This window comes from Notothenia coriiceps, unplaced genomic scaffold, assembly GCF_000735185.1.
Source record: "Notothenia coriiceps isolate Sejong01 unplaced genomic scaffold, NC01 NC01_scaffold00037244, whole genome shotgun sequence".
Taxonomy (NCBI): domain Eukaryota; kingdom Metazoa; phylum Chordata; class Actinopteri; order Perciformes; family Nototheniidae; genus Notothenia; species Notothenia coriiceps.
Window position 1 is genome coordinate 12,730,944 of NW_011369945.1, and position 15,615 is coordinate 12,746,558.

Here is a 15,615-nt window from a genome sequence, read left to right on the forward strand (position 1 = left end):
GACCATATGACATTCTCCCAATCCTCTTCTGATCATCTAAATGCTCTCTAGCAAACTTCAGACGGGCCTGGACATGTACTGGCTTAAGCAGGGGGACACGTCTGGCACTGCAGGATTTGAGTCCCTTGCGGCGTAGTGTGTTACTGATGGTAGCCTTTGTTACTTTGGTCCCAGCTCTCTGCAGGTCATTGTCCCCCCGTGTGGTTCTGGGATTTTTGCTCACCGTTCTTGTGATCATTTTGACCCCACGGGGTGAGATCTTGCGTGGAGCCCCAGATCGAGGGAGATTATCAGTGGTCTTGTATGTCTTTCATTTTCTAATAATTGCTCCCACAGTTGATTTCTTCACACCAAGCTGCTTACCTATTGCAGATTCAGTCTTCCCAGCCTGGTGCAGGTCTACAATTTTGTTTCTGGTGTCCTTTGACAGCTCTTTGGTCTTGGCCATAGTGGAGTTTGGAGTGTGACTGTTTGAGGCTGTGGACAGGTGTCTTTTATACTGATAACGAGTTCAAACAGGTGCCATTAATGCAGTTAACAAGTGGAGGACAGAGGAGGCTCTTAAAGAAGAAGTTACAGGTCTGTGAGAGCCAGAAATCTTGTTTGTTTGTCGGTGACCAAATACTTATTTTACAGAGGAATTTACCAATTAATTCATTAAAAATCCGACAATGTGATTTCCTGGATTCTTTCCCCCAATTTTGTCTCTCATAGTTGAAGTGCACCTAGGATGAAAATTACAGGCCTCTCTCATCTTTTTAAGTGAGAGAACTTGCGCAATTGGTGGCTGACTAAATAGTTTTTTGCCCCACTGTATATGGAAATAACAGAAACCCCATATTAAAAAGCATGTTTTCCTCTTTATTTAGACTTGTTTGCTAGGTTTCCATAGTTACCACATCATCTGACTATGAGAGGGGAAAGGAAGGATCAAGGTTCTTAGTTATTCCGTTTTAATAATGAAAAAATCCAAAGATGCAATGTATAGGATTTATAGAAAGTAAGAAGGAGATTGTACAGTGGTAGTCTCAGGATAATTGCCGTCTGTCACATCCATACTGGAAATGGACAGAATATCTTTGTGTGTTCACAGAAAGTGTACTCAAGCCTCACTTAGATGATAAGGTGCTTTTTATTGATATGTATAACCTCTCTAATGAGTAAATGCTGTGTACACATATTGTAAAGTCTCTGTAAGATGAAAAGATATGGTGTGGAAAATATATTAGCTATTTAGCTTAAGTAAATACCATTGAACATACAAAGACAGTGTCCATGAACTTAGTGTTTTCGGCTAACAGTTTGATTATTGGTTAATAATTAGCAGAATGGGTAGATAATAAAACTGCAGATTGGGCAAAGAGAACCTCTTCTAATGGGGGTAATATTGATTTCTCTAACTGACAAGAACCCCACAGTCTTCAATCTGTGACATGATAAATATGTATTGATATTATAATGACTGTCACAGGTGCAGCAAGAAGACCTCGCAAGGCAAATGTCAAAAAGTGCTGATGTATGGAGTCACTCAGTAACTGGATACTTTTAGGGAGACAAAGGGTCTGTGTTCCCTGATGGAAGACGTAGCAAAGTGCACAGAGACTCTCAGTATCTGCAGTGTGAAATACACTTTGCCCCATAAAAGCAACACTTTATGGTTCCGCTGCACACGTTTCAAATTCCTGTTTCTTTCCATTCAACAACTTCCCCTTTCACAGTTAGATTCCTCTGTACTTCAACATGTTGGGTGTCCTTTATTATTCAGCAGCAGGCAGACAAACACAAACTCAGTGGAACAAGACAACAAAAACACTCCCTCACAAACAAAAACACAATTTGAATATGGGCTCACGTTGGCATACACACACACTCAGGGACAGAAACACACAGTCTGTCTCTGAGAGGTGTGTGTTGGTGCTGGAGTGTCTCAGCCTTGTGAGCAGTGAAATATTCATTCCTGCTGCCGATCAAGTATCAAGCAGCTAGCTTCACATCAGCTCTCTCACTCCTTCTCTGGATTCTTCCCGGGGTCACCTCTCTTCCTCTCCCCTTCTCCCAAAGTAATAAACCCTCTCTTATAATATGTTGTTGATCCGATGTTTAATGGACTACTAAAGCTGAGTTACAATGACAGATCCTACTCATTACTGAGAACAACAAGAGTATTAAGTTCACACACCGTCATCTTTCTCCTTTCATTATTCCAGTCAGCAGGGCCGGGTTCAGCGGACCAAATCCAGCCCATAAAAGAGATTAGAGCTAGCTACTGGCTGGAGAGGGGCCTGTCTACCTGTCTGAGGGCATATTAACTACTCAACAGTGAAAATCCATGGCCACATTCCTCTCTGTAAAAGTGCATTTCAACCTGGTGCCGTTTTCTGGGTCATGGCAATTTTCCAAAAGAGATTGGTAAAGGTTATCTTTGCAGTTCAAATTGCAATGATATGAAACGAGAATGGTGTTACAAATGCAGTTTGAAAGGAATTAATCTGTTCAGTTACTGTTGAATTATACATGTCATATGCAAAACCAGGTTGTGGGCTATAAGCTGTTGGTGGGTGATTTAGACATTTGACCTAGAAACATTCGGTTTTTATTTGAAAGCTGAGGAACATACTGTGTATAAGCTCTGAATTGTCCATTTGTTAAAGATGTCCTTTTTAAGGGCAATAGATTACAAAAGAATACTCATCAAAAACATAGATGTTGTGTGTAAATCCACTTGAAGTAGTTAGCAACTGTGGGATGAGCGTGCAACGTTTCACCATAGCAACAAACCACTCTTTAAATGCTGATGTCTGTGGAAAAGGAAACACACTTTTCCGTGCCCTGATGGTGCGTTTGTGGCGCAGCCTGATGACATCAGTGCCAGCAAGAGAGGAGCATGAGCAAAGATGGCCAGAGTGACTCAAACAGAAAGCCAGCTTGTTATAGCAACCAAGACCGTAGCAACAAAAATAGAGACTTGAATAAAGAGAAGAAAAAAAAACACAAACACTAAATATAAAAGAAAGAGGAGACATCCTCTGGCACTGCTCTGGGATTTAGGAGTGTGGTTTTCCAAGAAGAAGAAAAAAGAAAAGGGATGTTGGCCCATTCTTTCCTGCCAGTGCTCATTTGACCGAGCAACAGGCTTGGCTCAACAACAGAGAGGGAGAATGTGACCTTTAAATCCTTCGTTAGCACAGTGAATGTCGACAGTAGAATAATGATAGCAAGACATTTGATTCCACAGCGACTGAAGTTAACAGCATGCCCGTGGTCAATGTGGCACACTCAGACAATCGAGCTAATTCAAATAAATGACACGTATATGTTCCTAAAATCCTTAGCTCTTTTGTTTAATACAATGGTGTCAACCGCCTTCATTTTAAAAAGGAACTCTCAAATGCTATTCATTAAAAAGTAATCCAATATTTCCAAATATATTTGTATTGCCAGTCAGGGATACGTTTAATGTATTTGTTGCACTCCTGGTATAGGCCAGCAGTGTAACAACCACCCAAGTGTGCAAACTTCTCCTAATTACCAGTTGGTGTTGTTGTTGTCCACAACCTTTACCTAAAATTCACATTAAAAATAGTCTCATCCTGAGGAATTTACTGTTGACCTCTTAAGTGTGAATGACGGTACATAACAAGAACCATTTATCACTTCCTGTAGGATCTAAATGCATTGCTTATTTAGTTTTTAAAAAGAGCAAAAAGCAAAGTCCAGGTGTTTTTATTGTTATATTTCCATTATTTTATAGTTATAGGTGGTGCACACAAGGTGCCTTTTGATTGTTCTGCAGTGCCAGCAGTCTGCACTGCTCTGATATTGAAGCCAAAGGGTTTGTTTATTTGACAAAAATACATCACGCTCCGGTCCCTACAGAACAGTTATTAAAAAGTAACCTCCAAGTTATCATTAGGAGAGATTATATGAATTACTCTCAAGCTTACAATCAGCGAGTTGCAAAGACAAACACATGGAAAGCTGTACACAATACTCCACCTCCACACATGTCAACAGGCCACCTCTCAGAGTGAAGCCAGTTTACATTGGCAGGCCCCAGAGAGCTGGGACATTCATGGCGGAGCAAAGCTTGGTGTGAAGGGAAAAACAGTCTGTAGCTGCAGAGGAGCATGCCAAGGCCTGAAGGGACCCTGGTCAAATGTCACACACACACACACACACACACAAGTGCTTCATATCTCACTGATGAGACACCCACAGCCAGACACTCAGTCGTGACTCATGCTATAATAGCCTTCCCACCAGCTGTGAGCTAACGCTGGGAATAGTGGAGTTGATTTCTACGGTGCCTCATCTCACAGAAACTGCAGGATGGAAAGAGTCTCTCGCACTGCAATGGGCACTACATCTCAGAAAAGACGTGTGATATATGCACGTAATGGATAACACGGTTTAACACTGGCATTACAATCCCTTCTGCTCAACGTCAGCTGACTCAGAGTTTTAAAGTCTTCCCTATATTTACCAGTCTCCTCTCTACTGATGACAAGTTAATGGATGCGATTCTTGTGGGATCATTTGGCGGTCATAACATTTCCTGAAACCAATTGAATCATCTTTCAAAATGCTGAAAGCACCACTGACAGATTCAAACTGCACTATAATGCTTCACATTCAACATAAAAACCGAAAAAGCAGAGGAGGTGGGCGGGGCTAAACTCAAGCCATTGTGTTAAATCTCATACCCTCCTGAATGTACAGCTAATCTCCCAGGTCATGCACTCTGTCTATTAGAAGCTGGTCGTGATCAGCTTCGTTCTTTGGGGCCCTTTCTGTGTACATTTGTCTTTCAACAGCTTTGACTTATGCACATCAAGCAAATCTCCCTCTACCACATTCCTCTGGGACTGAAGATGTAGATTATGCCGAGTTTGCAGGACTGTTGTGCCGTGGTCTTGTGACGTTAATAAGTAGTCATTTACTCTAATCAGGAAGGTATGGAGAGGATAGCCAGGGGAGGTTTCAAAGCAATAATATATATATATATTAAGGGCCCAAAACGTGATAAATAGGGGGAGGGGGACATTTGTTTGGGTCCATAACAACAACATTAGGATGTTTGAACAAATTATGGAGATACTTAAAGATGACCTGCATAACCTTCTTTTTTCAATCTGCCTAAAAAGAAAATAGAAATCTCATCAATGCATAGAGCTAAAATGAAATAGCCATTAACCAATACATTGATTGACAGATCAGATTGATTTATTCCTCAAGCAGAAATACCAAACATGCCACATATATCTTGTTAAAAGTGAGGTATTGCTGCTCAATTCACAACTTTATTTCTATATAAATATTGTTGGATTAACGGTTTGTTTGTCAAAAATGACATGTGAGCACATCATCTTGAGCTTTGGCAGATTGCCAAATGATATCATCAAATGTGTATTACGATTAGATGAAGCAACAATTTAAAAAAAAAACATTGCCGCTTTGAAAGCATTAATCAATATCAAGATTAAAAGGAAATAGAATCACAGAAAAGAGAAAGATGGATCTAGGTAGGTAAGATGGAAGAGAGTAAAACAATCGCTGCAGAGCTCCATATGGGAATCCATTATCTCTGTAGCAAGACCAAAGTTTGAGTCTTAATCTTCAACTTGAACACTTGGAATTAGGCTCCTGGCTCTGAATATCTCCCAGCTCCATGTTTCAGCTCTGAAGCTGGAGCTGACCTTTAGACTGTGTGTGAAAGTAAGAAAGAAATCACTCTTCAGAGGGAACAAAGAAGAGAGAATGTGACCAGGCATGTTTACCATCGTTTAGCCATTTCAACGTCAATCTAAATGCGTGTGTGTAATGTGTGTAATAGGATCTTGTCTGTCTGGCTGTGGGCCAGAAGGCTCTTGTCGATAATCTAAATCTGTCTGTAATGCCCACAAACACACCGTGTCATTCAAACTACCCCCAGGGGCTACCTGAGTTTGAACGTCTTCATCGATACACTCATGTTAGAAAATCCAATGCATGCCAACAATTCAGCCTTGTCACTTATTATTAACAAACTCATCCTTGCACATGGGAAGTACCACTCATTGCTTCCTGTAACAGTTGGTACATGTCGTGAAGGCCTCAGTGCACATGTCTCGTCCAGAGGAGGAGAATCCATTGCAGACGTCCATGAGCTGTAAAGATGGTGTCCTGGTGACAGAAAGTATTAAAACTGGCGTGTGTCTTCTGTACGAGTTCAGCGTGGAGGCTGAGCTGACATGTTGACACTCACAACATAACCTGTAGCTGTGTAAGCACACCTACACTGTGTATGAATAATGGAGCTCAGCAGGGTTCACTATTCCTGGCTGGTGCTGACCAAGCAGCAACTGAGCAGGGGAAACCTTTAAAGGAATGGTTCGGATTCTTTGTGTTAGGGTTGTATAGTACACTTATCCACCCATAGTGTAGTATCTACAGTGGATGGTGGCCTGCACGCCTTCAGTTTGGAGAAGCAGACAGAAACTGGCACGGAAGCAAAGCAATGTACTGCTGAGGATGTGATCAGGAGAAAAATATGGTTTCACCACCAAAAAAAGGCTTCCTTCTTTTCCAAACTGGGTGCATGCTAACCGCCATTTACTGTAGGTAATAATACACTATATAAAACAACAACCTCATACAAGCTTACTTCCATAAAAAAACTGAACTAAACCTGTAACCCATCCTCAAGCTGAATAATTCAAGCGTGCATTGTACTCTCACTATATTTACACCCATACAGTAAAAGAGGACATAAGGTGATGCTGATTTGACATTCTGACATCAACACTTTTACCGTGACATCATCCCACCTGAGAGGCGCAGGATTGGCTGACTGTCAGACAGGCGAGCGTCCTCTCAGTGCCAGACCAGTGAGGCCAGGACGAAGCAGATCAGATGGCGAGCCCAAAGAAAGATGACGTCACATATCACTACTCTCACAGTCACTTTCTGTCAATGTTGATGCTAATGCAGCTGAGGGCATGCACAGTCATGTGCAGAGACACTTGTGCGAGACACTTGTGCATCACACACACACACACACACACACACACACACACACACACACACACACACACACACACACACACACACACACACACACACACACTTTAGAGAACAAGGACAATGAAGGGCATGCCACTTACAGGCTGACAAATGGCATTGTGTGAAGGACAAAGCAACCCTTTAAACCATTATGGTATGGACCATTAAAAGGACTAACTAATCACACCTCATCACAAAGACTTCTCTCAACAACCACATCATCTTGGTGCTTTTTCTTTCCAAGAATAGAAGCCAGTCCACCTGCATACCAATGAGGCTATGATGTATTTAGTCATCTGTAAGCTGCTATATAGATGTGACAGCTCTCATTTCTTATATTCCATGTAAAAGTTGTCCACCTAAAGTTTAGTATACTGCCAAAATGATCCTATTCAATACACTGTTCTGTCTGAAGGTGCTCTGTTGTAGGTCAGTAGCAGGTTAGTGTGGGAGGAAACAGTGTTACATCTCTGTAGCTTTATCTCCGGAAGAAAACCAGGAAGTAGTCCATTGAAAGTGCCTTGAGGGACAGTGGAAAACAATAAATAATGCATGGCAACCGGTACAAGCTGAATGCTGCCTATAACAGCTAGACATTAAAAAATAAATATATGGGGCCTTACTTAGCCACTGGTAGCGCCATTAAAACAGATCCCGAACCACTGTTAGGTTCATCAATCTGTACATTATTACTATTATTTCATACACGAAAGGCGCCTCAAAAAGCTGTCAAATGTTGGATTAAGGAGGCAGTATAGCAGTGTCCCTCTAAATGATCTTGTGTTGGGTTCTGAGGCTCCATGTAAAGTATGTAAAGAGGTGTAAAGAGCAGATAAGCAGGGTTTAAAGCAGTGTGAACAAACCTGTACCTTGCACTACAATACACAGTACATGTCACTGCCTTCTCATTTACCCAATGACTTCTGTCAAATTCAAGTCTTATTACATCATTAGTATGTGATTTATTTTTCAACCAGATTGGGTATTAGCAACCACGATGTTGTATGATAAACTGCCTTTAGGACTTAGGCTGAGATGGTTTGTTTTAAACAATCTGACTCGAACACTGGACTGGTTCAACCTGCTAAAGCAAAAGGTGAGGGATTAGCTCCTTACTAGCTAACCCCAGTGTTAGCTAGTTAGCTTCAGTTAGCCACGTCTCAGGTCAGTGAGGGTTACGAGGGATGAAAATGAAACTGACAGTCTGACAAATAGCAGGAATGTGGGGTAACTTATTAAAATCCAAGAGGAAATGTATCAATTCATGTTCAGAAAAGGTTACATTTGGTTTGTGACTTTTTGGTGTTAGCTAGCTATCGTCAGTCTGACAGTTGACTAGGGTGTCTCACTGTCTCTGTCTGTTAACCCCGCTGCGCACTGACCTGGAGAGATGCTTCAGGATCTGCTTCTTGATGAGTCCAGCCATGGCTTCACAATACCGATATCCGAGCTAGCTCCCTGCTAGCTTCTCCCTCTCGAGTTATAAACACAAACGGTTCAAATTATCACCCCCGTGTCAGTCTTCATGTTAACGGTGTTCCCGCTGTTCTCAGAGAGATGAGGGAGTTTGTGTGGAAAGACGGCATCTCAGACGTCCGAGTGACAGCCGGGCTCATGGACAAAGAATATCGAGTTAGGCCATGTCGTGATGATCCACTGATAAAGCTCCGAAACGGTCCGGATATCTCTGCAACACAACGAACACCTGGGCAGCGCGTCGCGAGGAGCGTCTGTTGTCACGGCGTCTAGGCGGGGCGTCATGATGCGTTCAGGGTCTGCTAGGAAACCCCTCCCTGAATATGTAGATAGGCGTAAACGTAGATATTTATCACAGGCTGTACTGTATATAAACATCTATTTATAGTTCATTATACACACTCGAACCATTTGAAAACTATTTTTTGACATTGTTGTGGAGGAAGTATTTACAACCTATACTTAAGAATAATTCGTAAGGCCACAGCATAGAAATAGTTTGAAACACAGGCCTGCATTACTAATTACAATAAAGAAAAAGTACGCAAGTATAAGCGTCCATATAAACATAAAGTGCCTAAAGTCAAAGTACGGTAATCATTATGCAGAAGGGACACTTTAAATATGTTATTTATCTTGGTTATAAACAGTGATGCATTAGTGGGTACATACTTTTAATTCTGCAGCTGGTAAAGCTGGAGCTAATGTGTAATGTTCTTAATCCATAAAAGTATATCATAATGTATTTTTTACGGTGTTATTGTTTCAACAGTTGGACATTGTTACATTGCCTAAATCACTTTGGGGATATGACTGCAGACGGTTGTCTGTGCTGTTTGCTTTCGCCATAAAACGCTCTTTTAGTGACACCTAGTGTTTAAACAGAGGATGTAAATACTATTTGTTGACTGCAACTATAATGACTGGAAACAAATAACTAGATTGTTCTAATAAACCTTAGAGGAATTTGCACATGAGGCAATTTTATAAAACTAATACCAAACAATTTGGCACAGTATAGCAATACCATTGGTACATTTATAATAAAGCAATTTTAAATGAACAACTAAATGACGTGCACAAAACTAATATTGGTGCTCTTTTTATCATTGATATACTAAAAAAGAAAGATTCCTATGAAAAGAACATTGTGTTCATTAAATTGCCTCCACCTACAGACCTCCAACGTGCAACAGCCACATTTATAATAAAGAAAATGTAATTGAAACTCCTTAGTCTTTTCACTTATTTGTCAGCGTAAATAAAGGCTGTGTGTGTGTGATAATCTCTGTGTGCAGAGATGTTGCATGGGAGTTCACAGCAGCCTGCAGATGCCACGTATGCAAGGAGGAGCGAGGGGAGCAGCCCCTCCTTGCACCGCTTGCAGGAAGTTTGCATCAGTCTTCAGTGTTTAAGAAGTGTTACAGCATTCGTGGAAAAGTGTCATGGTGAAAGAAACATATAAAACACGGTTTATGTCACTTTCAGATTCAGTAGGCTCTATTGATGCACTTTGGAGAATGATGCACTGTTGGTGCAACTCTTTGGCTTGGGGGTGCATCTTTTGTCTTTTACTAAATCGAGTGACATTTTCTCACTTCTCTTACCAGTGCTTTTGCTTATTAAGATCCTGTGGAACACTTTGAAAACTTCCAAAAGTTGCTAAAAACCCTCTTTAAGGAAATGTTGTTCCAGTGAGAGATGCTTCTGCAAAACTTTCATTCTTGTTTTGGGTGTGTAATAAAAAAAAATACTATGGCTGATCTGATGTAAACATAGAGCAACAACAACAACAACGTAAACGAGCAGTAGAAGTCATTCATTGTGCTGTTGTGTTTTATTATGTCATTTAAGTAGACCCATACAGAGCCTGAGTTTTGCATGGGACAGCCCCCATCTGCATACCTCAACACTAGAAACCCCGTGGAAAGACACGACGCGCTCCCTGATACGCTGCCGGGTCGTCTTAGTGGGCCTGGACTGGAAACATTCTCCATCCACGACTGCAAAAACCAGCAGCAGCTCTCACATCACACTCACACTCTCCTGAGCCAGCTCCCATCCAAGATGACGGCGAAAAACCGAAACAAGAACAGCGAGAAGAGCGCCGCATCCAGCCCGGAGGATGTGCCCAAGAAAAGCCCAAAGAGCAGCAGCAGCAGCAACAACAACGGGGTGAGTGGCCCCTCACCTCAGGGGCCACCGTCAGGGAGCTACCTCGGCCTTTTTGCAACAATAGCGTTTTATATCGGGCTAATAGGCGCTGTAGGGTTTGCTGCTGTTTATTTACAACAAGTTGTGGAAGAAGTGCGGCAGATCAGCGTCAGACATGAGCACAGCGCACGGCACGACGGAGAGCTGAGCGTAAAAATGGACAGTGTCGTTCAACAGGTAGGAAGAAAATGAAGTGAATCAATGAAAAGCAGAATGAAATGTGTCTGAACACTTTTACACACAATGTTCACAGTATTCTCAGTGAAGTACAAAGTGTACACTATATGGGCAATGCATTGTTGTTGTTAGACATTGCATAAGATTATGCAGTTGGTGTACTGGATGTACTCACTGTTGGGGGTTGGGTAGGTTTGGTGACCAGTGATGGGTTTAGGGAACTCACTTTTTATTCAACACACGACCAATAAGTAAACAGACCTGATATTAATAAATCATTTCGAAATGTTTATATATATTTTAGGATGTTCTTTTAGAAAAATATGCCTTTGCTGATTCTTAAGATGCAGGGAAGATAAGGATGAGTTGTGTCTAGCAGGGAAAGGGACAACCTCCTTTCTTAATGTGCAGAACAAGTCATCTCTGATCATCAATACACTTTTGCTGGAATAAAAAATGCATAAAGACTTGTAAAACAAACGTGTTCAATGTCTTCAGGTAATATAAAACATCTATATCTTATACATATATAATATTAATAAAGACTTTGTTAAAGACAAAGATCATAAAAGGTCCCCATGTACTTAATAAAAAACAGAACCTATATAATTGAAGCCCACTCTCGCAGTTTATTCATTCTCTCCTCACTTCTTGAATGTAAAAGTACACCGTGTATCTCTAGTGTAAACTATGTTCAGTCAGCTTTTTCTTTACTCATATGTCACCCCATTTCAGTGGTGACTGATGACTTAACTCCGCCCATGCACATTTACAGCTTTGTTGTGTTTCCTTTGGGTCAGAGCTCACTTCACAAAAGCACTCATAATTTGAGCAATGATTGCATAGTGAATATTTACATTGTGCTAAAATACACAGCCATAAGAAAAGACAAATCTTGTGTCATCTTTTCTTAAAACTGTACGTTTTTAACCACACATCTTTTAAGGTAAAATTAACTTCTGCGTTCATCAAAATGTAATTTGCACATACACTGAAACACTGAATCATTGACTTTGATTAAATGTCTTAAGTCAACAGATTTCACATAACTGTATTAGGTTAGTCGAAAATAATATTAAGTTAAAATTAAAAGTATTACTTAATATTATTGCTTTCAACTAACCTAATACATTTATGTGACATTTGTTGGGATAAAACATTTCATTAGTCAATCAAAAGTTGAGTTTTTCAGTGAAGACTAATAATAATAAATATATCTTGATGTGCTATAAATGCTACAAATAGATATGCTATAAATAGCCATGTGTGTCTTAGCTAATAATGCACAAGTGTTTTGATGATAGTGTATGTCAGTTGAAAACATACACTGATGCATGTTTTCCTGTTGTCTACAGGTGGAGTCTTTGAGCAGTATTGTGGACGGGCTGGAGTCATCACTGGGCATCACACGGGTGGAGCTAGAAGGGTCAATCGCCCGGATGAAGAGAGGTGAGGTGGAGACCAGGAAGGTGGAGGAGGCCCTTCAGAGGCTCCAGAACGACTTGCTCAGGGACCTTTCAGAGGGCATCAAGGAGGTGAAGGAGGCCCGAGAGATTGACTTCTCTTCCCTGGAGAAGACGGTGGAGGAGCGCCTGGCGGAGGTGAGCCAGTCCATCAAGGCCAGCGTGTCGGAGTTCACCGAAGCTCAGGACGAGACGCAGGGCCAGCTATCCGACCTCAAGGCCCGCCTGGGGGACATGGAGGACCCCGCGCTGGTCAAACAGGAGCTCTCCGCCATCGTGGAAGCTGTGGCTGAAATCAAAGCAGCCAATGAGGCAGGAGGCATATCGGCAGACTCCTTCAGGGAGCAGGTGGGCGCCGTGAGGTCAGAGCTCCAGACTCGTAACCAGGAAGTGGCTTCACTCTCTCAGGAAGTGGAAACTGTGAGGTCAGTGGTGCAAGAGGCGGTGGGGAATCTGAGGAATTCGCTGTCTGCTGCAGAGTCTGACGTTCAGGCTCTGAAGGACAAAAGCTCGGCGCTGGAGAGCGGCGTGGAGCAGGCCGTCGTCGCCGCCAGTCACGTGGAGAAGCAAGTGAACGCAGCGGCGGACCAGATCCTGAGAAGATCAGAAGACCTGGAAGCCAGAGTCAAAACATCAGAGGAGAGCGGAGACTCCCTGTCGGCATCGGTGTCAGACATCGCCTCCAGAGTGGAATCGCTGCTCGCCAAATGTGACACTCAAGACAGCGTGCTAGCTGCACAAGGCCAGGCTGTGGAGAAGGTCAAGAGTGGCATCGAGCAGGAGATGGAGGCACTGAAAATCAGTCTGGGGGAGCTGCAGTCCAACATGGCTGCTGTTGGCGGTGCCCAGACCAAGCTGTCTTCGAAGGACTCCAGCCTGGGTCAGCAGGTGGAGGAGATGAAGAGCAGGCTGGCTGCTCTGGAGGACAGCAGCAGCAGCAGCGTGAAGCCGGAGCAGCTGCAGGGCCTCACCAGCATGGTGGAGGGTCTGGAGAGCAGAGCGGCCAAGCTAGAAGGCCACGATCAGGCTATCCAAGCCCTTCAGATGGCTCTGAAGGAGACCACAAAGACACTGGCAGGCTTATCCAAAGGCAATAAGGGAAAGTAGGGAGTAGGCAGTCTGATATCACCATACCAAAAAACGTGGACAATGATTCCAAAGAGTGACAGAACTCCTTTTTCCTGTATTTGTGAAGAATTGTTTCTGAAAATGGGTGACGATGTTGCACATTTTAGTTGAAAAGAAGCCAATGTGAGGAGTTCGGTCAGGAGGAAGCTGTACTGCTGATCTGTGAATTCAAATCCACACCCATTCTGCACTGTAGTTCATTTTTCTAATGTTTTATTTTGTTGTTTTTCTGTGCCAAGGCTGTTTTTTATTTTTTTTAAACCAAACAAAATGCAATAATATGCTCTTTTTGAGCACTCCTTTGTTTACTCACTACATATGTTTTTTACAAGAATAAAAACTCTTGACTTTTCTTGGTGTGACCTTATTGGAAAAAATATCATTTGTTGTTTTTCTTAAGCTGCCTCAACTGTATCATCATGATTAAGTGTATGGGTGGGGACTGAAAATTAAAGTGGACCTATCATGCTATATTTGAATGATATAGTGTAGGACCATACCTATATAAAGGCATATTTATACTTTTTATTTTTCAAAATACCAAACAGATCATGCATTTTAGCCATTCCTCATTTAGCTCCATTTAACACTGTCTTTGCATGGGCTGATTCTGTAAGAACAGCACCATCTACAGGCCTGGCATAGGTACTACAGCGTCTCCAGCGTTTTCGAACGGCAATGTCCGTGGCTGTCTCCTCCTGATTGGTGGAGTTGGCCCAATAGCCGTAGCGCCACTTCTGTGACGTCATAGAAGTGTTCAAATCTGGATCAGTCTGTATCAGATCCGTTGCAGCCCCTTTTTAAGAGATTTGGGTATGGAGGAAAATAGAGAGGGTTGTGTTTTCTGACACTTTGTGAGTTTCCTGGAACACCGGAGACACATTCATGTATAAAAGACGTACAAAAGTGCATTTTGCATGATAGGTCACAATTGTCACGTGACAATGTCACGTGAAGTATCAAAGGGCTGCTAAAATCTAAACATGAATCCTATCCTATGATTGCAATATTCAAATACGACAAATAATTCTGAGTGAACCTCTCACATGAAGCTCAATTTGTTAAGCCACCTTATCTACAATCTTTGATAAGTGTAGACTGAATACCACACGCTCAGCTCTTTCATCTGCAGGCAGCAGGCTGACACGCCATTTTTCTTCTTTGATGTTTCGCTCTGCCTCTCTTCCAGGTGCTCTGCAGAGAGCTGTTTCACCTGAGGCAGCAGTTGTGTTTTGCTGGAAGGCGTTTGGCCCCCTAATGAACCCTTTAAGTAACGTGGAGCGCCCACCGGATTCAAGGAACTATTCCTACCACATAGTTTTGTAAAAAAAAAAAAGTCTAATCTCATGCCTTGGAAAACCTCATTGGTAAATATGACAGGCTTTTCTGGGTGGTACATTGTACTGAATTGAATGATCCATAAAAAGCTGCTTTAAATGTACCCAAACTCTAACATTTTAAGAAAATGGGCTTTTTATGTGTCTGACTACTTGTGCTCGGCCTATTAACTATACCTATAACCAGGGGTTAAGTTGGGATTTGATATGTGGGGGGGCTCTGTGTGGAGGTGCGAGAGGGGGGCGGAGGTCGAGGATCTCATTATTTGACCTTAAGGGATATACGCTGTGGCCCTAAAGCAACTGCTACAGTATCTGTATCAAATGCACACACTGATGCCACCAAATGTCAAAATAAAAATAGAAAGTACTACAAATAAACTGGAATTCATTTTATATTATTAATATATATACAAAAATAGGTTTACAAATATCCAACCTTCAAATTGCTTTTTTAAATCAACACTGATCTGCACACTTGTTAAAGAAAATGTTTGTGGAAATCTCAATTCATTTGTAGGGCTGCGTGAGTATGGCCAAAAGTATGGGAGTAAATCTCACTGTAAACTATGTAATCATCACCAAATGTTGTGTTATTATAATAATAATAATAATAATAAATGGGATTTATATAGCGCTTTTCTAGATTATTATTATTATTATTGATTATGACCGATCATAACTCAGCTTTATGCAGACATACATTTAGCATGGTGTACAGGGCCGGTTTTTGGCATTGGCAACAGAGGCGGTCGCCTAGGGTGCCAGATCTGGGGGGG

General features: G+C 41.9%; 4 protein-coding genes across 9 annotated transcripts in view; 2 read left to right on the forward strand and 2 right to left on the reverse strand.

Moving 5' to 3' along the window:
* bltp3b (bridge-like lipid transfer protein family member 3B) overlaps nt 1–8,774 on the reverse strand; it is a 33,379-nt gene extending 24,605 nt beyond the window's left edge. The window contains exon 1 of one of the 2 annotated variants that reach the window (XM_010793558.1): nt 8,424–8,774. In XM_010793558.1, the coding sequence (XP_010791860.1) occupies nt 8,424–8,467 (44 nt within the window). In that variant the 5' untranslated portion in view covers nt 8,468–8,774. Of the gene's footprint in view, nt 1–6,050; nt 6,147–8,423 lie in introns of those variants that run through there. The other variant, XM_010793559.1, reaches the window with a different exon arrangement.
* LOC104965314 (protein kinase C beta type-like) overlaps nt 1–15,615 on the forward strand; it is a 469,227-nt gene that overhangs the window by 279,410 nt on the left and 174,202 nt on the right. The window lies entirely within an intron of this gene.
* Nucleotides 1–15,615, reverse strand: part of lmo3 (LIM domain only 3) — a 224,206-nt gene that overhangs the window by 157,516 nt on the left and 51,075 nt on the right. The window lies entirely within an intron of this gene.
* Nucleotides 10,384–13,851, forward strand: ckap4 (cytoskeleton associated protein 4). The gene is made up of 2 exons (XM_010793557.1): nt 10,384–10,908; nt 12,264–13,851. The coding sequence occupies exons 1-2, from the start codon at nt 10,399–10,401 to the stop codon at nt 13,476–13,478; spliced, it is 1,725 nt and encodes a 574-aa protein (XP_010791859.1). The 5' UTR covers nt 10,384–10,398; the 3' UTR covers nt 13,479–13,851.